This window comes from Sphaerodactylus townsendi, linkage group LG14, assembly GCF_021028975.2.
Source record: "Sphaerodactylus townsendi isolate TG3544 linkage group LG14, MPM_Stown_v2.3, whole genome shotgun sequence".
Taxonomy (NCBI): Eukaryota; Metazoa; Chordata; class Lepidosauria; order Squamata; family Sphaerodactylidae; genus Sphaerodactylus; species Sphaerodactylus townsendi.
Genome location: NC_059438.1, coordinates 46,858,202 through 46,879,912, shown reverse-complemented (window position 1 = coordinate 46,879,912; position 21,711 = coordinate 46,858,202). Strand labels below are relative to the sequence as shown.

Below are 21,711 nucleotides of genomic sequence, written 5' to 3'. Positions count from 1 at the left end.
TCCCCGCCGACGGCAGATTAGCCCGCCTTTCCAGACTCCGGTCTTTGCTCCGTGCCGGCCCCGGCTCGGCCCCGGGGACAACCGCGGAGCCCCTCCGTCCTCCGCACCCAGATCCCTCGCAACTGCTCCCCCCCCCTGCCGACACGACCTGCAAAATGAAGGGGCGGGGCGGGGGGGGGCTGGCAAACCGACGCCTTCCAGGGGGAACTCTCTCAATAGCGCCTGCTTTGAGTTTTCTTATCTTGCCTTCCCACCCCTACCAATAACAAGGAGAACACACACACACCCCACTTTTTATGTTACCGGAGCAATCTGAGTTCCAAATGAAACGATTCTGGGGGTGGGGGGGGGGGCAGATTCATCACGACTCTGGGAAAGTGAGGTCTGCTTTAGAAAACCATTACATGGGGTCGGGTTTTTTTAATCCTTGCGGAGGAGGGGGGGGGATAAAACAAAATCTCCCTTTTGAAAGACCCAGAATTGCTAATTGAACGACCCAGAAATTTGCAGAAAGAAAGAAAGAAAGAAAGAAAGAAAGAAAGAAAAGAAAGAAAGAAAGAAAGAAAGAAAGAAAGAAAGAAAGAAAGAAAGAAAGAAACCCCAGTTTGATTGGTAGAGAAATTATCTTACCAGATCAGGGCAAAAGACTCCATTCTATAAAGTACGAGGCATGTTGGGGATTTTTCATGAATATTAAGGGCTGTCAGCCAACTGGAAAAAAACAACTTTTAGCCAATTTATCATCTGCTTTTAAAAATTAATTGATTTGTTCATTGAATTAAAATATATTTGCATATGACACCTGGCTAGAGGAGCCTTTTTTTAAAGGAACTTTAAAATAATCTAGAATTTTTTAACACTAAAAACCTACTAGTCATGGATGGGGTGGGAAATAATATTTCCGAACCCACTATAACAAAATAGCACATCCTAATCCAAAGAGGCTCGTCAAACAAACAGGCGCCGCTTCCGCGGGATCCCGCGATTTAAAATGTCTGCCGCATTCCAAGATGAATCAGCCTCCTGAGCTAGTAGCCCAAGGAGATGGCGACCATCCCCCATCCAGCCTCGCCAGGACTTTTATGGATCGCTCAGCAACACCCAAGTCCACCTCTGCAGCACCAGGAGCCTCATTTCATTTTCTTTATTAGACAAAAATATACGATTTCAACGAGCTTTTGCTGTGGTGCTATTTACAATTCGAAATCACTTTATATACAGAAAAAAAAGAACACAAACACATGAGAATTGCTTTTAACCCAAAACAAGTGATCCCGCCACGGGGAGAATTACACAGTCTGGAAATGGGAACAACAGAAAAGGAAATAATTCAGTTTCGGAGCTGGAAAAAAAATCTATTCTTTAAAAAAACGGATTGGTACCACTTTATTGCAAAAAAAACCGAGATTGATGGGGGTCGTTTAGAGCATCCCCACCCCCTCCCCGTCCTTTAGAACAGTCTGTGAAATTTTCTTTTCCACTCAAAACAAAAATTAATCAAGCAGAAGGAAGAGCTGTTAAAATTCACGATGTTCCCTCTTGCTGAGTCAAAGAGCTGTTGGGAAGAAAAGACAGAAGGGTCCGTCAGTAAAAGCCCAGCCACGCTCGCCCCCCCCCCCCCCGCCCCTCCGCCTTAGAGGACAGATGAGGGATCTTTATTCCACACAATGGCAACAGCAACTTGACCAGGGGAGGGGTGTGTGTGGGGGACAGGATTATTGTTTAAAACAAAAACAAAAACACCTTCCAGGCTAAAGTCTGCAGTTTGCAAGTTTCTGCCACCCTTGAACACAGAATGGTTGTTTTGAGTTTATGCGCGCGCGGAGGTGCGCTGGAGTCGCTTTGCCTGAGCCCAGCACTTCCCTTAAGTACATTTCAGTGAACAAGAACTCACTTGTCCCGGACAGCCCGAAAGTGAGATTTTAATGGTTGAGGCGGAGAGTCAGTCCTCGGGACGTTTTCTCTTTCTGCGGGGCGGGGCGGGGGGGGGGGGAGAAAGGAAGGAAGAAAAGAGAGGAAACTGCTTAACTAAAGTTTGCCAGCACGGAGACGACGACACAGTCACGGCAGCGATTCTCGGCGAAACAAAGGGAGGTTTATCTGCCACCACAGCGAGATTCGCGGGGTACTGCAGGAGAACGGGGCTGGCTGACTCAGAAGGAAGCCCAACTGAACTCAACCGGGCTTACTCCCAATTAGGTGTGCATGGGATGGATTACTAGTTTACAGACCGTGCTGTGAACCAGAACCTCCCTGCTTAAAGCCTCGCCTCTGCTGTGACCTCTCTGGGTGACCTTAGCTGAGCCCGCCTTCCTCCCACTCTCGATTGGAGTTTTCTCCATGTGCAGCACAGAGAAAGAAGTGCTCAGCTACCCTACAGGATCGTTGGGCAGAAATAATGTCTGTAAAACACACTGAGCAAGCAGAAAACGTGGCATCCACGATAGGACTGTTAGCTCTTCAGGGCGTTTGACAAGCGCCACAAAGAGAAAACAATAAGCTTGTATCCTGAAGTTTCCATATCTTTTGAGCCACAGGAGAAGACAGCATATAAATATTTTCATTCATTCAATCATTCCTAATTTGACTCTTCACAAAGGCCATTGAGCACACAAGCTCTCTCTTTTTCAGGAGTCAAATATGAAAATGTGGCATTAAACAGCGAAGTGATGTTAAAATTATGAAGGGCTCAGGTATCAATTAGAGCAGTGATGGCGAACCTTTTCAAGACCGAGTGCCCAAATTGCAACCCAAAACCCACTTATTTATCGCAAAGTGCCAACACGTCTTATTTAGAAAAACCGATTGGCTCTGAGGCATGCGTTACTCAGGAGTAAGCTTGGTGGTGGTCAGTGGCTTTGCTTTGAAGCAACTGGGCAACTCTTCCAACGGGTGAATCATGACCCTAGGAGGGTTTACTCAGAAGCAAGCCCCATTGCCAGCAACCAAGCTTACTCCCAGGTAAAGGATTGTGCTTTAGTTCTCATGAAAATCAGTGGGGTTTAACAGCACTTAACACTGCTTCCCCAAAACTAGTTCTTAGTTTTGATGCCAATAATTGAGCCCAGCGGCCCAGGCCAGCCTAGATGGGGGGGGGGGGCACTCTATTTGTGTGTGCCCACAGAGAGGGCTCTGAGTGCCACTTCTGGCACCCGTGCCATAGGTTCGCCACCACTGAATTAGAGGGATTCTTCTGTTTTAAGCAGCTATGTGAGTTACCCCCCCCCCCTTTTAAAAGAGAGAGCAGTGAAGCTAGTCAGAAATTATCCTATGGTCCTGTAGGGATTGCTGCACTCAGCACGCTGCCCCCCCCCACCCACCCCCACTTTATTGGGCAGGAGTTTAGAAGAGCCCAAGTTGGTTCAAGCAAGGAGCTCATTTGCTAAGGAGTCATCCTGTCTGGGTGGGAGTTCCTTCACAGCAAGTAGCCACAGCCCACCCGCCCACCCCACCCCAGTGCCAGAAGGCTTACCTATGTGTTTGGGGCTGGTCCTTTCCAATGGCTTTTCAGTGCTGAGCACTGTTAACATAGACTGCTGCGACTGGCCCTGGAGAGCGTGGTGGTGGTGGTGGTGGTTAACTCCCAAAAAGGACCTCACGTTTAACAAGGAGCTCTGGGTGAGGAACGGCCCATTAGTCCAGTTATGGAACTTGCTGATCTGGCAGGTGTAAAGTCCATGGCTGGGGAGGAAAGCCGGGTGCGGGAGCTGGGGGGATGTGTGGTTAACTGGGGGGGCCGGAGGGGAAGGAGGGGTCGCCTTGTGGAGGGCCCCGTCAGGGCTGGTCGCAGTCTCTGCCAAGGACCAGATTTTGGGTTTGTGGTGAGGTGGGCTTTGTAGATTGTTGTGTCTGTTGGGGCTAAGGATCTGCGTGGGGCTGTCTGAGTCTTCTTTCCCCAGAGACAGGGTCTCTTTGGGTTTAAGTCCTTCAGGGCCTGTCAGGGGCGAAGCCTTCTCTTTCCCCAAAGATTCCTCCTCACTGCTTTGCCTTAGGAGCTCCACCTTCTCCTCTTCTTCCTCATTACTCTGCTCCCCATCATTCTCGTCTATTTTGTCAATGTCGATACTTTCCAGGTCTATCTCTTCATCATCTTCGTTCTTCTCCGGATCCCCCTCGTTGTCACTCCCGAAGATGTTCTCGTCATCTTTGCTCCTTGATCCCCAAGTGACCTTGTTCTCCTTCTTGAGGCGGCGGCGGGCGTTGGCGAACCAGGTGGAGACCTGAGTGAGGGTCATCTTGGTGATGATGGCCAGCATGATCTTCTCGCCCTTGGTCGGGTAGGGGTTCTTGCGGTGCTCGTTCAGCCAGGCCTTCAAGGTGCTGGTGCTCTCCCGAGTGGCATTCTTGGGCCTTCCAGGATCGCCATATTGGAACTGTCCGTAGGGATAATAACCAGGAGTGGAGTGAGCACCAAAAGAGGCAGGATGGACTCCCGGGTTGTCCTTCAGTTCATACTGGGAACCCTGAAACACATTCAGGAATTGGGAGGGAGGGCAGAAGAGAACAGCGAGCATGAGGGTGATGCTTGAGGGCTACCTTTCCCCAGACATTGCCTTTCCGTTTCAACCCACCAGCTTTCCCAAAGGATAGTCCCTTCAGAAGGGCAGACTGAGAGAGAGACATATATCTCTCTGATCACCTGCAAAACAAGACAGTCTCACTCACCATCACATTCAGTCCAGTCCCCACCCCCCCCAAAAAAACAAGCAGGGCCTCCAGAGGAGAGGAGGGACCCACTTGGAGAAAGAGAAGAGCAGCAGAACAGCCCAGGGGCAAGACTAGTGCAACAGAGGGTGGCCAGGCAGCTCCTGTCCAGCCTCGGTGGCATTTGAAAGGCACCGTCCCAGGCAAAGCCCAGCGCCAAAATCCGTCCAAGGGACCAAGGAAGGCGCCTTCCTGATTGCCTTCCCCGAGTGCCCGTGCCGTGTCTCCAGCGACACTGGGCTTTGGACAGCCGGAAGGAGGCAGAACTCAGATGATACAAAGGGCCCTGTTCCCCTGCCTCTACATTTTATTTTCCGTGTCTTCATCTCCACGGTAATCCTTTCATCTACGGAGAATAAAATGCTATTTCTTTTTTGGTGGTGTTGCAAGTCTCTAGGAGAGGTGATTTATTTTCAATCAATAGACATTTTATCATCAGCTGTAAAGCAATGAGCCCATCAGGTGTTTGGGTAAATAACAGGCTATCTTTCTAACAACCCCATTAGGCCTCATTATCATTGCAAATCACACACACACACACACACAGCATGCCTTAATTCCACTAACTTCCTAAAAGTACAGGAAGCTCTTCAGAATGAGGCCCTGATTTCGAGGAACTGTTAATGGGGAAATAGCTTACTGGAATAGCTTGCTGAGCCATCTTTGGCTATTCTTAAACACATCTTCGACCTTTTCTTCCATTCCTCAAAAGCTTCCCTACTTTGCAATCCACTTTAATTTTTTACAACGGCAGAATCGCATGCACGTCATTTTGAAATATAACCGAACATCCTCTGGGAGTTATGGTAAAAAAAAATGCTTGGGAAAACGATGTAAAAACGATGTCTTTTAGTCAGGCGACCAGAAAAAAAATGAACAGTTTAAAAAGATGTCCTCTAGAATGAGAAAATCTATTTTTTATTATTACTGTATTACGCTAAGGTAATTGTGATGCTTATTACGACCTCTTTATCTCCTTCAGGGATTTCTGTTGTTGTTGTTAAGATGATAAATTTCGTATCCCCCTTTTGGGAATTCTTGAGAAGTGGCCACTTGAAAATCATGACTGTTTCCCGCTCCCCACTTACTGGCATAACCTGAGAATTAGATTCCCCTTTTCAGTGACAGTTCTGCGTATTCCGTCCACTACAAGTGGGTTTATTTTTACGAATTTTTACGCATCAAGCAGGTATATTTGACAGAGGAGTGTTGCATACGACTGCAGACTTATTTTTAAAATGCCAACCTGGTGGATGCAAACCATAATGGGGAAAGGACCCATCTGAAAAAGCAACCCGGGTGTTCCTTTTAATTAAAAACGTTGTTTTAAAAGGTGACTCTTAGAGCGAGCTTATTGTCCTGGATTTTTTTGTTTGTATTGTTGTTTTGCTGCGACATTTCTGTTCGTGATTTTTGCTGAAAGCACAGCGGGATCCCCCTTGGGAATCCATCTGAAATATTTACAGGAAAATCACGAACGCGTCTTCTTTTTCTATAATAGGACGGAAAGTTTCAAACCCCAGCCTCCAGCCGACTCCCGTCGTCGCCATTCAACCCAAATCTCCCACCGACCCGCTCCATCCGTGCAAAACAGAAATCTCTTTTCTCTCTTTCTCCAGACAAACGACTCTGTCAGTAAAAGCCCTGCTCTGAACGGAAGGGGGGTCCGGCCGGGGGTCCCCGCGCCTTCTCGGGGCAAGTTGCGACATGACGACGAATTTGAAGCATGGTCATGATCATTCCGCAAGCGTCGCCCAACGACCGCGGGGTGGGGTGGGTGGGTGGGTGGGGGTTTTTTGCTCGCCTGCGTCCCGTTTCGCGAAAGAGTTTTTCCGAGGCTCCGCTTTAGCGCCGGGACTCCAGGCCCCCTTTCCCCGGCCCGAATTCCAGCACACCTCGCAAAGTTTCGAGGGCGACGCGAGGAGCCGCGGCGGCGGCGGGGGGGGGGGCAGTGGGGGCTTTTGTCCCGCTCGGCATTATTGGAACGGCTGTCCAGAGTTGCGCGGGCGGGAGCAGAGAGACGCCGGATCGAGGCGCCGGCGCGGCGAGGCTGCCCGGGATGCCGGCGCAGGGAAGGGCCGGTGCAGACCCGCGGCCCTGCCTGCTTAGCGGCCTTCCCCGATCCCTCCCCCGGCTGGCCCGGCGGCCGCCCCTCGGGGACTACTCACCACGGGCGAGAAGAGGCTCAGGTCGGCGGCGTAGGGCAGGAAGGCGCTGTAGTTGGGCGCGCCGTAGGGCCCGGCGGCGGCGGCGGCGGCGGCGTACATGCCCAGCACCGAGGTGACGGCGGCCGAGGAGCCGCTACTCAACTCGGCGGCGCCGGGACGGCCCGAGGCGGCGGCGGCGGCAGCGGCGGCGGCGGCGGCGGCCAGCACCCCCGGCCGGTCGCCCCCGCCGTAGACGACCGGGCTGGCGCTCAGGTACTGCGGGTAGCCCAGCTGCGGGAAGGACATCCCGGGCGCGCTCGGGGGGCGGGCGGACCTCCCTGGGGGTCCTCCGTCCCGCGCGCCGGGCTGCCGTCCGGGCTGCGGCCGCCCTGCTCCCGGGAGCGCTCCGGCGGGATCCCCCGCTTGGTGGGTGGGTCCGGCGAGGCGCTGCGCTGCGGGGCCGGGCGATGCGCTCCGCGCCGCTCTTGCACTCCGACTGACGCGGCCGCCCCCAGCTCCGCCGCTGATCTTGCCGATACCATTTGAAGTTGAGCCGTTGATTGGCACCCGCGCCCCGCCAAGCCCCGCCCACGACCGCCCGAGCACGTGGTCTCCCCGGCCGCCCCGGCCCCTCAGCGTGCGCGCCGTGGACGGGACGGGACGGGACGGGGGCGAGTTTGCCGCGGCGCCTCTCCCAGCAGCCCCCGCTTCGGCGGGCCTCTTCTCCTGCGGGCTCGCGGCTCTCCAAGGACGGGGCTGGGCTGCTGTGCGCCCCCTCCTCACGTCAAGGACAACCCAGATCCCCCCCCCCGAAAAATGAACAGGACTCGCCAGGCTGGGGACCAGTGGAAGGGAACCGTCCAGCAAAGGGGGGGGGGGGTGACTGCGAAGGACTTCCTTCGCGCTCGCTCCCCCTCTCCGTCCCTCCCCTCGCTGCTATTTTTGTTGTCCGGTTACTACCAGGGACTGAAACGCAACTTCCCGCTGCAGCAGGGAAGGAGGCCGAGCCAACCCCCCCACCCCCCCACCCCCTCCCCAGAAATTCTCTCTCGCGCGCCGACCGACCGAAGGCTCCTTCGCTGGGCCTCCGAATCCAGATTTCCCACTCCAGGTGATGCGCCTTGGCCACAAATCCGCGCAACTCCAGAACGCAACTATGCTCTCAAGTCCGACGTGATTTTGTGCAAACTTTCGGGGCTGCGGGGCGCCAGGAGACCCCTCCTCTCTGTGGCTTCTCTGCGGGGATGGAAGGCGCGCCGCCCCCCTTGCCCTGCAAGGGAATTAACCGCCCCCCGGAATCCACCGCCCCGCCCCGGTGCATCCGGTGCCTTCGGGGCTCCCGGGTCAGTGTGGGACTTTTCTTCTACGGCCTCGCTGCTCTCGGGGGCTCCAGTTGGCCGCCGGTCCTCTTGTGGGCGAGGTGTTGCCTTGTCCTGCCAGTGGACCCTTGAAACTAGGCCCGGTGGGATTTACTCCCTGCAAGGGACAGAGGATCGGCCCCCTTTGTCTGTACGGGTGGGCGAAATGCAGCTGGAGCGCGCTCACACAGAGGCGCGCGCACTGGCGGGCATCCACTTTGAATAGTCTGGCGCAAGAACGCAGGATGGGGTGCGTGTGTGTATGTGTGCGTGTGTGCGTGTGTGTGCAGCGCGCTCCTCGGTCATTATAACAGCGCCGACGGTCCCTCCTTTGGACCAATTCCCTTTGACCTCAGGAGTTGCTGCCTCTTTCTTGCCTGCATTTTGTGGGGCCTCCGAGGATCTGTTCACACGTGGGGCTGGGCCAGCTGCCAACCCCGAAGTCCGCCATTGTGCGACGTGGTTCCGAGCTCCCTTTCCGAAGCCCCCTTCTCCCCCACTTTCCCGGTTCACACGTGCTCCCTTCTTCCAGATATACTTAAAGAAAATACCTCTCCCCCCCCACCCCCCGCCACGAACCCGGTCCTTCACCGAACACGTTTTTAATTTCTCCGCTGTCGGTTCCAGAAGTGGGTGTGGGTGTGGGTGTGGGTGTCCATGTGCGGGTTGTTTTTTTAAATAACTTAAGGCAGGATCCAGCCAAACTGAAACACTCAGTCGCGCGCACTGAAATCAACGCGAACGACAGGTGCCCGGATCGTGGCCCTTTAACAGCGCAGAGCAGCCCCCTCTCTGCAGAGCTTCCTCGCTCCCTGACCTGCCGTCTCCTTCCCAGCGGATCCACCCGGTGCCCCCCAGCGGGCTTCCTGGAGCGACCCAGCCGTCAGAGCCACGGCGGTCTTGGCAGCTCAACGCCGAGGCCGATCGCGCCCTCCGGACGGCCGGATCGCCCCCGCCCGCCCTTTCCTTCCCCCGTGGGCATCCCGGCGGAGGGAGAAGCGCGATGCCAGCCGAAATCCCCGCTGCGCGTTCCGGGAGACCCACACGGCAGGAGGGCGGGCGGGCGGGCCCCGCGACCCAAGGCCCCTTTGCCCGAGGGGCGGGAGGCTGTGGCGCGCAGGCTGGCGAAGGCAGGGCACGACCGTCCCCCGTGGGCTCCGTCGGCGCCTGGCTGGGTCGCCTCGCCTGCCTTCAAGAGGGAGCGGGGGCCTGGCGGCGGCCGGCCGGCCTTCTTCCTGGGCCAGGCACTGACTTGCCACGGAAAGGCCCACCAGGCCAGGCGGGCGGGCGGGCGAGCCGCCTTCAGGCGCGCCTCCAGTCCGAGGGGGCTGTTTTTCCAAAGGTGCTTCGGTGTAGATCTAGACGTGGGCCCTGCTGCGATTGTGGGCGGAGGGCGGAGGGCCCGGCCGGCCTCTCAGCGCTCCCAGCCCACGCCGCTTCCTCGGAAGTCAGTTGCAGGCGACGGAGCGGCTCCCCAAGAAGTGCGCGCCGCTGTGGGGACGCCCGGTCACAGGCGCTTCGGACGCGGCGGTCTGAATGCTGCGGGCCTTCGGCCGGACACCGGCCCGACTCCTCTCGGCTTGGAGGACCGCAGGCTTCGCGCAAACACCCCCCCCCCCGCGGCCGCCCACATTGGCAAAGCTTCCCAGTGGGACCCCCACTCCGAGCACGAGCCCGGCCGGGTCCACCGGGGTTTAGGGAGAGACCGCAAATGCGTCTTCGGCAGAGAGCAACGAAGGGCCTTCGAACGCTTAAGCGGGGCGGGATCGGGCGCAGCGCTCCTCTTCGCCCGTTCTTGCGAATTCGGCGCCCGCGTTCGTGTTCGAGGGCTCTTTCAAAGCACCGGTGAGATTTCTGCCTGCCCGGCCGCCCCCCTAATTTCTGGAGCCCGTGGGTTGAATTTCGGGGAAAGTCTTCCGTTCTAAAAAGGGACTGCGAGTCCAGCGACTGAGCCGCCTTTTGAGTCCGGACATCCAGTCGATCCAGCAGGAAAGAAGCCAGGCCGGGCGCTGGGGGGGGCGGGGGCGGTGATAACGACGGCGGGGTGGGAATAAAACCGAAAGGAATAAAACCGGGGCCAAAACGGGCCGCCGCCCCAAGAGGCTGGCCCCGAAATCCCAGCAAAGGGGACCCTCCCCCTCCTGCCTGCCCCTTGCCGCCCAGGCCTGTTTATTCGGCCACAACCCCCCGACAGCCCCACTGAATCCAGCGGGAGGAGGAAGCAGCCCCTTGCCAAGCTTCCTGCGGCTACCGGCGGGACCCCCAGCGGTCCTCGGTGGTGCCGACGGAGGGTTTCAAACCCTTGTGTAGCCCCCCTCCCCAAAATTAAAACCTCGGAGCTCAAGAAACCAACCAAGTCGGTTAAGAAACCAGGCGGCGGGGCGAGGCGGGGGGGGGGGGGGGCTGTGCGCCGCCGGCCTCCTTCTGACTCCCCAACCTGCCCCCCTGGCGGTATTTGGCGTGCCCCTTGAGCCTTGACCCAGTGGGGCTCGTGACGGTGCCACTCAGCGGGGGGGGGGGGGCAGGTGCGCTCTTCGGGCCAGGCGCCAGGCGGCCGCTGGGGCGGTGTGCGGGCTTGGGAAGAGGCCCGCGCGGTCAGCGGCTTCGGGGCTCGGCCAGGCGAGGCTCTGCTCCCCGCCCCCCGCCCCCCGCCCCCCCCCAAGGCGCTGCTGTGGCTCCTGTCCGGCTCGTGGAGCGAGATCCCGGAGGAGGCAGCCAGAGAGAGCTCCCCCGCGGTCCCTTCTCGCGCTACAAAGGGCCCGTCACGGCTCCCCAATCGTTTCGACTTAGAGAGAGAGAGAGAGAGACGCATCTTCATTCTGCCCCCCCCCCCCCACATCACTGAAAAGAGCCCCGTCCCAGCAGCTGATGCCTCTTCTTTACACACGCGCACGCCCAGTCCAGCTCTCCTTCGCCAGCCCCCTGGATTAGGAGGGACCGCCTCTTTCCTGGACTCCCCACTTGCGATTCTAGACGTCTTGGGGGGTTCCCCCGCCCGCCCCCAGTGGCCCGGGCAGCCACCCGCTGGGATTCGGTTCCACCTGCGGTGACCTGTGGCTCCGCAATGACACAAGGAGCCGCCCCCCCCCCCCCAATCTGGGGGTTCCCAGCAGGAGCGCCCTGGCTGCTGGTTACAACTTTTGCAAAGTTAGTTCCTCCCGTCAGCGGAAAGTTCACGGCGATAAGAACTCCTCCAGTACTTCCTCCCGGTCTGTTTACTCAGAAGTAAATCCTGCCGGGGCAGGGGGGCTCCGCTGGCATCAGGATTCCCATTCAACTGGAAGAAATAGAAAGCTGCAGGTTGGGGGGGGGGGAAATAGGGCAGCAATTCTCATCCTTTTCAAATTTCCCACGCGCTTCGTCATTCCTAGAGGAAAGGGGTGGAGGTGGGGGAGAGAAAGAGAGAGAGAGAGAGAGAGAGACGCCTCCCTTTTGTGTCCGTCCCTGGCTGGAAGACGTTTCTCCAAAACCGAATTTATGAGACTTGTTGAACAGGCGTTATCACCCATCACTTGTTGTTGTTGTTGTCATTTGTTGTTGATTTCACAGCTGCCAGATCTTTAGCTGGTTGTTGGCCTTTTATTACAATTCGAGCCTCACCCAGAGGCCTAGAAAGTTGTAATGTATCAGTGCAGTATTCATGGGGATCCCTATTATTATTATTGATTTCACAGCTGCCAGTTCTTTAGCTGGTTGTTGGCCTTTCATTTTATCATTATCATTATTTGATTTCACGGATGCCAATTCTTTAGCTGGTTGTTGGCCTTACATTACAATTCGAGCCTAGGAAGTAACTTGTAATACATGGTCTGCGTAGTATTGGAGGCTGCCTTCTGAATTTGACAGATGTTAATTCTGTCAATTCAAAGATGTTTCAAGTGCTGCCCTGGTGTTTTTGGGATGGCGCCCATGGTTCCGATTCCCACTGGGACAACCTCAGCTGGTTTGTGCCATAGACGCTGAAGCTGGATTTCAAATCCTCGTGCAGCCCCATTAACCTGCCCGATATAGATATGGGTGGGTGGACACTGTCTGGTTTCTCGGTTGAAACCTGTCTGGCTTGGAAGACCCTTTTGGTAGTATACCTCAAGCATAGCTGTCAAAGTCATCGGCCTATAATTATCATTATAATTATCTATCTATCTATCTATCTATCTATCTATCTATCTATCTATCTATCTATCTATCTATCTATCTATCTATCTATCTATCTATCTATCTATCTATCTATCTATCTATCTATCTATCTATCTATCTATCTATCTATCTATCTATCTATCTATCTATCTATCTATCTATAAATCAAACTGTGAGTTTGTCCCTGATGGTCTCCCTCAGAAGCTGCTGGACAGATCGCCCCCAAATTTCCACAGGACGTTCCTCCCTGTTGCAGGCAGGTAATCGGACCTTCACATTGCGGAAAGTCCATGCCTGAGCCAGGTAAACCGTCTTTTTCCTCACCACCCTGCCTCTGCTGCCTGACTGGGATAGCCTGCTTGCCCCAGTTCTGCCTTACCCAAGCCAGGACTGTGCGTGTCAACCAGCCTCATGGACAGCGGGATTCACACTCCGGACAGTTCCGTTGTGGAATGGGAAGGGTTACCTTATACTAGAAAAACAAGACAGCACCATCTAACGATGTGCATTGAAAAGGGAAAGAGGGATCCCATTTGACCACTCCAAAAGGCTATGCTGCGGATCATTGGACCTGCATGGACATCTGTGTGGGTTGTGGACTGTGATGAGAAGGACAATTGCCACAGCAACGCGTGGCCCGCCCCACTAGTTATTAATAATAATTCAGAACAGGCGGAGAAACACAGAAACACACTTTGAGATGCCAAAGGTCTGAGTCAATCAATCACAACAGGGGGTAGGACCCGTCCCTGTCATTATGGGCTTACCTATTGGGAAATCCCTGGGTGCCCGGAGCCCCTTTCAATTTTGTTTTTTTTTGGGGGGGGGGGGGGAGATTTTTAGCCCAGACTGCAGCGGCTGCAGGAAATACTTAAAACATCACTGGCACACAGCAAAAGAAGTAGACGCTAGGGGCGGGGGCGGGGGCGTGTGAGATTCTGCGGGCTTCTTACCCAGGAAAACGTGTTGGGAAAAAATAAGGGGGAGTGGGATTGGAGATTTCATTCCCCCCTCCTTTCCCCTCCCCGCCGGGCAGAAAATGTCCAAGGAATTTATTTGGGGGGAGGAATAATTCACAATTTGGAAAGAGAAAGAGCGAGGCGCGGGGGGGGGGGGAGAGGAGGAGAGAGCAGAAGCCTCGCTCAGCCCCCCAAAAATCTCGGCAGCCCCGGCGGAGCCCCACACGCAGCCTGAGCCCCACCGTGGGCTCGCCAGTCCGCGCCGTTGCGACTCCTGCGCCCGCAGAGCCGCGGCTCCTCTCGGCGTTCGGGGCCCGGCGGCGCCCTTTGGGAAGAGAACCCGCGTTGCGGCTCGAACGTGCTTGCCAGAGTAAGTCTCGTCAAACTCCGCGGCCGGGCTGAGGGTCGCTGCGGCGGGCGACGCAACTTTGGGCAGATCTTTCGAAGAAAAAGGATTCCTTTGGAATTGAAAAGAGTAGCGGTTTAAACGAGCCAAATTTTCAACGTTCGTTTAGAGCGAAAGAAAGAAAGAAAGAAAGAAAGAAAGAAAGAAAGAAAGAAAGAAAGAAAGAAAGAAAGAAATTGTTTGTTTAATTTTATGGGGAACGCGCAACTCGATTTTTAAAATGCGTTCATTTAGAGTGGGTTAGAAATCAATAAAGTGTTATATTACCAAAGTACTGTCTTAGTAGTCTGTCTGTCTGCCTGCCTGCCTGCCTGCCTGCCTGCTTGCCTGCCTCTTCCCCTGACTTTGACTAATCCAGTTGAGATGAACCAAAATTATCTCCCTTCTGCTGCCCCGAGAATCCCGAATCTTTGGGGGAATCTTGTCGGGCTCTCCAGTCTTTTTTGAGCCCCCCCCCTCACATCTGTGTTGTCTGTCCCTGGAGGGGGGCAATGGCATCCAGCAGTGTGCCAGCTGCACTTGCATTTATTTGTTCCGCTGCCTGGTTCCTGCAGGAGTTTAATTCTGCTGCCTCTTTCTTTCTTTCTTTCTTTCTTTCTTTCTTTCTTTCTTTCTTTCTTTCTTTCTTTCTTTCTTTCTTTCTTTCTTTCTTTCTTTCTTTCTTTCTTTCTTTCTTTCTTTCCCAACCTCCCTCCCTCCCTCCCTCTTGGTTTTGTACAGGGCACAAGAACTTTACAGTGTGTCTCGAGAGAAGAGAGAAGAGGCAGAGAAAACCCCAAGCCAGGTGGAGGTGCTTCAAAATAAGCCGCTAAAAGGCTCCAGCTCATCTTGGTCTCCGCCAGACTAACTTGGCAACTTCTCAGGAATCTTTGCCAAGCAAGTCAGGCCTCTGGATGGCAGTTGCAGGATAGCACAATAGAGCCTCCAAATGTAGAGGCAGCAGACTTGCTGGGGAGCAAACAGCAGGAAGGGGATGACTCACTTGCCAAGGGTGCTCTAGGCTGATCATGCACTGAGCTGGGGATCCCTCCAGGTGTTCATGGACTACAATTCCCAGCAGTGCCTGCTAGCCTGGCCAAATGGTTTTCACTTGCTTCCGGGAGGAGTGAAATCTCCAGTGCAGAGGCAAACAGGGGAAACTACGGGCAAACAGGGGAATCATGAACTACTATTCCCAGCAGCGCATGCTAGCATGGCCAAGTGGCCCTGCTGGCATGGGCTGATGGGAATTGTAGTCCATGAACACCTGGAGGGCCTGAGTTTGACACCTGTGGACTAGATGGCCTGTATGGCCCCTTTTCTATGAACTGTTGGCAACATGCTTTGTTTGGGAGCTTTGCTGGAAATAAAATAGTAGACTTTACAGTCTCCAGCTGCAACCCAACTATTTTTGTAGGATGCATGGAGTCTAGACAGATAGTCCTGCCAGTAATGATGAAAATATACCAATTTTAAGGCTGTTTCTCGTTAATTTGTTGGTCTTATTGTGCTTGTCCTTTATTGGTTGTTTCTGCACAGCACACTCATAACGTGTGCAACTTGTTATTAATGACCCCGTTTCCCCTGTTTGCCTTCGCACTGGAGATTTCACTCCTCCAGCAAGCGAGTGCCAACATGCCAACAGTCCGGCTTGCTGTGGCTCCTTTGGTTTCTCCAAATAGGTTGCTAGTTCAGTGATTTTTGTAAGACTTGATTAATTGGTAAGATGCAGATCGAGGTAACTACAGCAGGCTGAACCCATTTGGGGGAAGAGCCCTGTGAAGTTCCTCCCCCAAATGGGATAAATAGTTTCCCCAGCTGGTTATATTTGGGTGTGCAGAGACCACTATTGAGCCTTAATCTGGATAGCTGAGGCTAGCCTGATCTTGTCAGATCTCAGAAGCTAATCAGGTCAGCCCTGTTTAGTCTTTGGATGGGAGCCCACCAAGGAAGTACCCAGGGGCAGGCAACAGCAAACCATCTCTGAATGTCTGCTGTCTTCAATTCTCCATGGAGGGTCTCACAGTGCAGAGAAGGGCAACGAGGATGATTGAGGGACTGGAGCACCTTCCTTATGAGGAGAGGCTGCAGCGTTTGGGACTCTTTAGTTTGGAGAGGAGGCGTCTGAGGGGGGATATGATTGAAGTCTATAAAATTATGCATGGGGTAGAAAATGTGGACAGAGAGAAATTTTTCTCTCTTTCTCACAATACTAGAACCAGGGGGCATCCATTGAAAATGCTGGGGGGAAGAATTAGGACTAATAAAAGGAAACACTTCTTCATGCAATGTGTGATTGGGGTTTGGAATATGCTGCCACAGGAGGTGGTGATGGCCACTAACCTGGATAGCTTTAAAAGGGGCTTGGACAGATTTATGGAGGAGAAGTCGATTTATGGCTACCAATCTTGATCCTCTTTGATCTGAGATTGCAAATGCCTTAGCAGACCAGGTGCTCGGGAGCAACAGCCACAGAAGGCCCTTGCTTTCACCTCCTGCATGTGAGCTCCCAAAGGCACCTGGTGGGCCACTGCGAGTAGCAGAGAGCTGGACTAGATGGACTCTGGTCTGATCCAGCTGGCTTGTTCTTATGTTTTTATGTTCTTATGTCTCTATAAATCATACAATCATAGAGTTGGAAGAGACCCTAAGGGCCATCTAGTCCAACCCCCTGCAATGCACGAACACACAATCAAAGCACTGTAAATCTGGTATGACGTGAAAGAACTTTTCAGCAACCACATTTTAGTGCATTTTGTTGTTGTACTTTTATCGACATGAATAGCTTCAGGTTGGTTCCTTTCTAGAGAGCTCTTAAATAAACAAGCAGAAGAAATGACAGCTTGTGTTACCTCTCTTCAATTCTCTGCTGCTGAGGTCAGCCCACCTTACAAAAGGGTCAGGCACACCTAACAAGGAGGGAACAAGAATTGAATATGACAATCCCATAATTTAAGAATTCTGATTCGAACCTGGATCTACAAGAGCCTCGCCTAAAATGTTCACCACTGCATCACACTGATTCCCATTTTGTAGACCTTTTGGCCCTGGTATATCACAATTATATGGAAGTCAGCAAAAGTATTACTGGTGAATTTTTGTTGATTAAATTGTAAATAATCTCCCACTTTCCAGTAAAGAAAGCCTATCTCTTGGGTTCTATTGCATGCACGCTTATTTTTATTTGTACACAATTCTGTCCATGTATTCAGAAGTCATTCCCACTGAGTTCAGTAGTGGACCCTTGCTTCCAGGTAAGTGGGACCGTATCTCATTTCTGTTCACATAAACTCATAAGAGGAGGATACTCAAAGCAGAATGTGATTGTGTGAGTCTAGTGGATTCATACAGCAGAAACAAGGATGTAGGGAAGGGGGGCTTCCTGGGCTCAATCCCCCATTACATGTCCAAAGCTCCGCCCCCCGCCCCCATGCTCCACCCTCAGTAGCTGGATTCCCAGCCAGCAGTCCCTTCTTCCCTTCCCTCCAGGGAGAAGATACTGCAGTCCCCAGCCTCGGAGAGCTGCTTTTATAAGCACTAAGGCTGGGGGTGGGGCTTGGGAGGCATGGTCATGCCCCCACCTGGCCCTGGGGCATGGCCATGCCTGCCAAACCCCTCCTCAGTGCTTATAAAAGCAGCTCCCCGAGACCGGGGATTGCAGTCTCTTCTCCCTGGAGGGGAGAGGAGAAGAGGCTGCCGACTGGGAGCCCAGCCAGAGGGGGGGGGTTGAGGCAGGGTGCAGGGTAGGGGGGGAAGATGGGGCAAGGTAGGTCAAGGGAGGCTGCTGTCCCCAGCCCCAGAGAACTGCTTTTATAAGCACTGAGGCTGGGGGCGGAGCTTGGGGAGGCATAGCCATGCCCCCAGGGGTGGGTGGGCCATGTCCCTGAACCCACCCCATAAAAAGTCTATAGCTATGTCACTGAGAAGAAGGCAATTCTTAAGCTGTGCTGGTCCCAAACTGTGTAGGGGTTTAAAGGTCAAGAGTATCACCTTGAATCGTGCCTGGAAACACTGTAGAATCTACTGTGGGTGGGCCAGGGCTGGTCTGATATAATCATCACAATACTCTTCTGTCACCACATTAAAGAAATGAACTCATTATTTTAAACAATATAAAAAACAAATCCTGACTGTGAATTATTATTTTTTTGCCCATCTTTAGTGGGCAGTTAAGATGCCAGCCTGTTACCTGTGTCCAGACATATTTACTTGATAAAATATTGATATTCGATCTTTCCCTGTAGCTCATGGAGGCTCACAATTCAGTTTTTCCCACTGATTGTAAGTGTTTTGAGTGACATTACAAATGTTTTGTGTACATTCATTCTCTCAATGGGTCTTTTCCATGATTGTTCCCATTCTAATCCAGCTAATGAGGGGAAGGGGGTGGGGTTGGGGTTGGGAGTATTGTCTTACAGATTAGGCATTTTTCTCTGCTACCCCAAACTTGTTGATATGGGGGAGGTGGAAGTAAATTGGCTGACTTGCCTCTTAGATGCTGCAATTTTGCCATTTTGCTGACCCAGACTCCAGACATGTTAGCTGAGTGCGCTACATTGGAATGCAAATACTTGATGCACTTTGCATTGCTACCTGGGAACTCGAAAAAGTTGTGGGCATATAGTACCATGTAATTTGAAAGGCCTATGGCTAACAAATAAAGACTGATTGATTGATTGAAGGCAGAAACTGGTGCATGCTGGGAGTTGCAGTTCTGACATCCCGCTCCCTCTAAGGCCCCCCTCCACCTGGCCTGTCCAGATGGGCACGGTGAAACGCCTGGACAAGGTGTGGAGCTGACAAATGATGGCTGCCCACCCACTTGTTGAACCCAGAGGGGAGGTCCTTCCACTGGACCAAGTACTGTAGCCGACCCCTGTGCAACCGGGAATCAATGATGTCGCTAATTTCCTGGTGCAACTCGCCATTCACCTCCTACGGCTCAGCTGTGCGGAGGTCGGGGTGCCAAGCATCCAGAGGGGCAGCTTTCTTTCACAGGCTAAAATGAAAGACAGGGTGAACATACTTAAAGTTTTTCAGAAGTTCAAGTTCCAAAGCTACCGGATTGACCACCTGGGAGACGCGAAAGGGCCCGATAAACTTGGCACCCAGTTTCCTAGTCACTGGGAGCCCCTGTAAGTTTTTGGTGGAAAGATATGTCCTATCGCCCACCGCATAAACGACTGGCTGTGAAATGTTTGTAATCTGCCTTAGCTTTAGCCAGCGAGTCCTGTACAATCCGCCAGGTGGTGCGTAGAGCCCTTCGGGGATAGGGCGGTATATCAAATAAATAGATAGATAGATAGATAGATAGATAGATAGATAGATAGATAGATAGATAGATAGATAGATAGATAGATAGATAGATAGATAGATAGATAGATAGATAGATAGATAGATAGATAGATAGATAGATAGATAGATAGATCTCACCTATCTCACCCACTCACCTTGTCCTCCAGTGTCGGTCTGGAGGGCTGCTGAGACCCACCCATGCTGCCCTCTGACCCCTGGAGGTGGAAGGACGAGGTGAATGGGGGGGACGCAGAAGAGGTGACTCTGTGTGGAGCCTCCTCTTCTGTGCTGGTTTCTGCTGGGGCCACTTGCACGCTCCCGTGCGAATGGCCCCCTCCCCTCCACCGGCAGCATGGACTTTTACAGACCTTTCAACTGAGCTAAGATTAAAATGGACATGCACAAGGATTTGAAAAAGGGGGAAATCACCAAAGAGAAATCCAAGCAAATAGCTAGGATGTGTGGGGAGAAAGTCAAAAAAGCTAAAGTGCAGGACAAGCTCAGGCTTTCCAGAGAGGTTAAAAACTATTTAAAAGGTTTTTTGGGGGTATGTCCATAGCAAAAGGAAGAAAAAAAGGGGGGGAAAGGATATAATATGGTCACTGCATAGAGAAGATGGCAAAATGCTGACATGGGATGGATAAAAGGCGGAACTACTCAACACCCACTTTATTTATTTATATTGATATTGATATTGATATTGATATTGATATTGATAGGCCGCCTCACCCCCGAAGGGCACTTTGCCTCATTCTTCTCCCAAAAGGAAAACAGTGCTCAACCAGAGGGAAATGGAACAGAGGATGCTGTAGGGAAAATTCAGCACAACATAAATAAAGAGGTAGTACAAGAATACCCGGCTACTTTAAATGAGTTCAGAACTCCAGAGCCTGATGAACGACATCTCAGGGTATTAAAAGAGCTGGCAGAAGTAATCTCAGAACCACTTGCTATAATCTTTGAGAATTCCTGGAGAACACGAGATGTCCCAGCAGACTGGAGGAGGGCTAATGTTGTCCCCATCTTCAAAAAGGGAAAAAAGGAGGACCCAAGCAATTACATCTTAGTCAGCCTGATATCAATACTGGGGAAAATTGTAGTGCAGATCAGGAAACAAGTATGTAAGTGCTTAGAAGGGAACACCATGATCACTAAAAGTCAACATGGCTTTCTCAAAAACAAGTTATGCCAGACTAATCTTACATTTTTTTTGATAGAGTGACAAACTTGGAAGACAAAGACAAGGCTGTGGATGTAGCATACCTTATTTTAGTAAGGTATTTGACAAGGTCCCCCATGACATTCTTGCAAGCAAGCTCGTAAAATGTGGGCTAGACAATGCTATTGTTAGATAGATTTGTAGTTGATTGACTGACAGAACTCAAAGGATGCTCACCAATGGCTCATCTTAATCCTGGAGAGAAGTGACTAGGGGGGTGCCAAAACAAATTTCAATAGAGATAAATGTAAGATAGTACTCTTAGGTAGAAAAAATGAAATGCAGAGATATAGATGGGTTACTCCTGGCTTTACAACAGTATATGTGAAAGAGATCTGGGAGTTTTAGTAGACCACAAACTGAACAGAAGTCTGCAGTGTGATGTAGTAACGAAGACAATCAATACGATATAGTGTCTAGATCAAGGAACGCAATAGTGTCATTCTATTCTGCATTGTTCAGTTTTGGGCACTGTAATTGAAGGAGGATATTGACATATTGGAATGGGTCCAGAGAGGAGGATGACCAAGATGATAAAAAATGTTGAATCTATGCCCTATGAGGGGAGACTTAGGGAGCTGTCTGGAGAAGAGAAGGTTAAAGGGTGACATGATAGCCATGTTTAAATATTTGCAGGGATGTCATGGAGGGAGCAAGCTTATTTTCTGCTGCTCCAGAGTCTAGGACAAGAAATAATGGATTCAAGGTACTGGAAAAGGTTTTTGTGGAATGCTTTGCTGGAAGAGACTCATGGCCTTTGGGATTGACTTGGATTCTCCAAAACCTGTAAAACTGAACTTTCTTCAACAGGCTTTCAACTGATTGTGTTGACATCACCAGTTCCTGTTCAGCTCTGGCTACTCCTCTCCCCTCTAGTTTTTAGATTTTTGGGCCTGGGCTGAAGTCAGGCTGAAAACCGTCTAGAGCAGATAAGTTACCCAAGAACACTTGGAGTTGGTTCACTTCCGTTAACGTTGCTTTGCCCAGGAAAGGCGATTACTGGCCACATCATTTTACTGTAGGGATGTTTTTAGAAGCAGTGGACAAATAAACTGCTGCTTTGAGTGGATGACAGAAGGTATCCTGAATTAGAGACTGGTTTTTAATAGATATGATGTTTTTTTTGCTGTGGTCCTTACATTATTTTATCAGCCAGGAGGGGCAAGGATCCAGGATACTAGTGGTCATCACAGATCCCATGATCTCATCAACAGCCTGGGAGACACTGCTATAAAAGGAAGCTATCACACAGCTTCAGTGGTGGTAAGTTTTTTTCATTCCAGGGGAAGGGGATATGTCCCCGCAGTTCTAAAGGTTTTCAACTCCAAGGTAGTTCAGCAACTTCTCTATTGAGTTTCCCTATGGATAGCTGCATGGAACTACTCAGTTGAAAGAATACAATCTGGCTTCCTCTACAAAATACTTGGGGTACCACACTCTGTACCATATGTTGTACTATGCTTAGAAACTGGTCAGAACCTACTTGAAACAAGAGCATGGCTGAATA

At 52.0% G+C, this 21,711-nt stretch overlaps 1 protein-coding gene across 2 annotated transcripts; it reads right to left on the bottom strand.

The window, feature by feature from the left end:
- Window positions 1-1,129: 1,129 nt before the first annotated feature.
- On the bottom strand, window positions 1,130-7,653 carry IRX1 (iroquois homeobox 1). Of its 2 annotated transcripts, XM_048516241.1 has the most exons (4): window positions 6,873-7,648; window positions 3,473-4,463; window positions 1,895-1,967; window positions 1,130-1,555 (listed from the first exon to the last, which is right to left on the bottom strand). In XM_048516241.1, exons 1-4 carry the CDS (start codon window positions 7,155-7,157, stop codon window positions 1,525-1,527), a joined length of 1,380 nt encoding a protein of 459 aa, XP_048372198.1. In that variant the 5' UTR covers window positions 7,158-7,648; the 3' UTR covers window positions 1,130-1,524. The 2 variants fall into 2 exon arrangements, with proteins under 2 accessions (XP_048372198.1, XP_048372199.1); XM_048516242.1 differs by lacking the exon at window positions 1,895-1,967 and having other exon boundaries at window positions 6,873-7,653.
- Window positions 7,654-21,711: the final 14,058 nt, after the last annotated feature.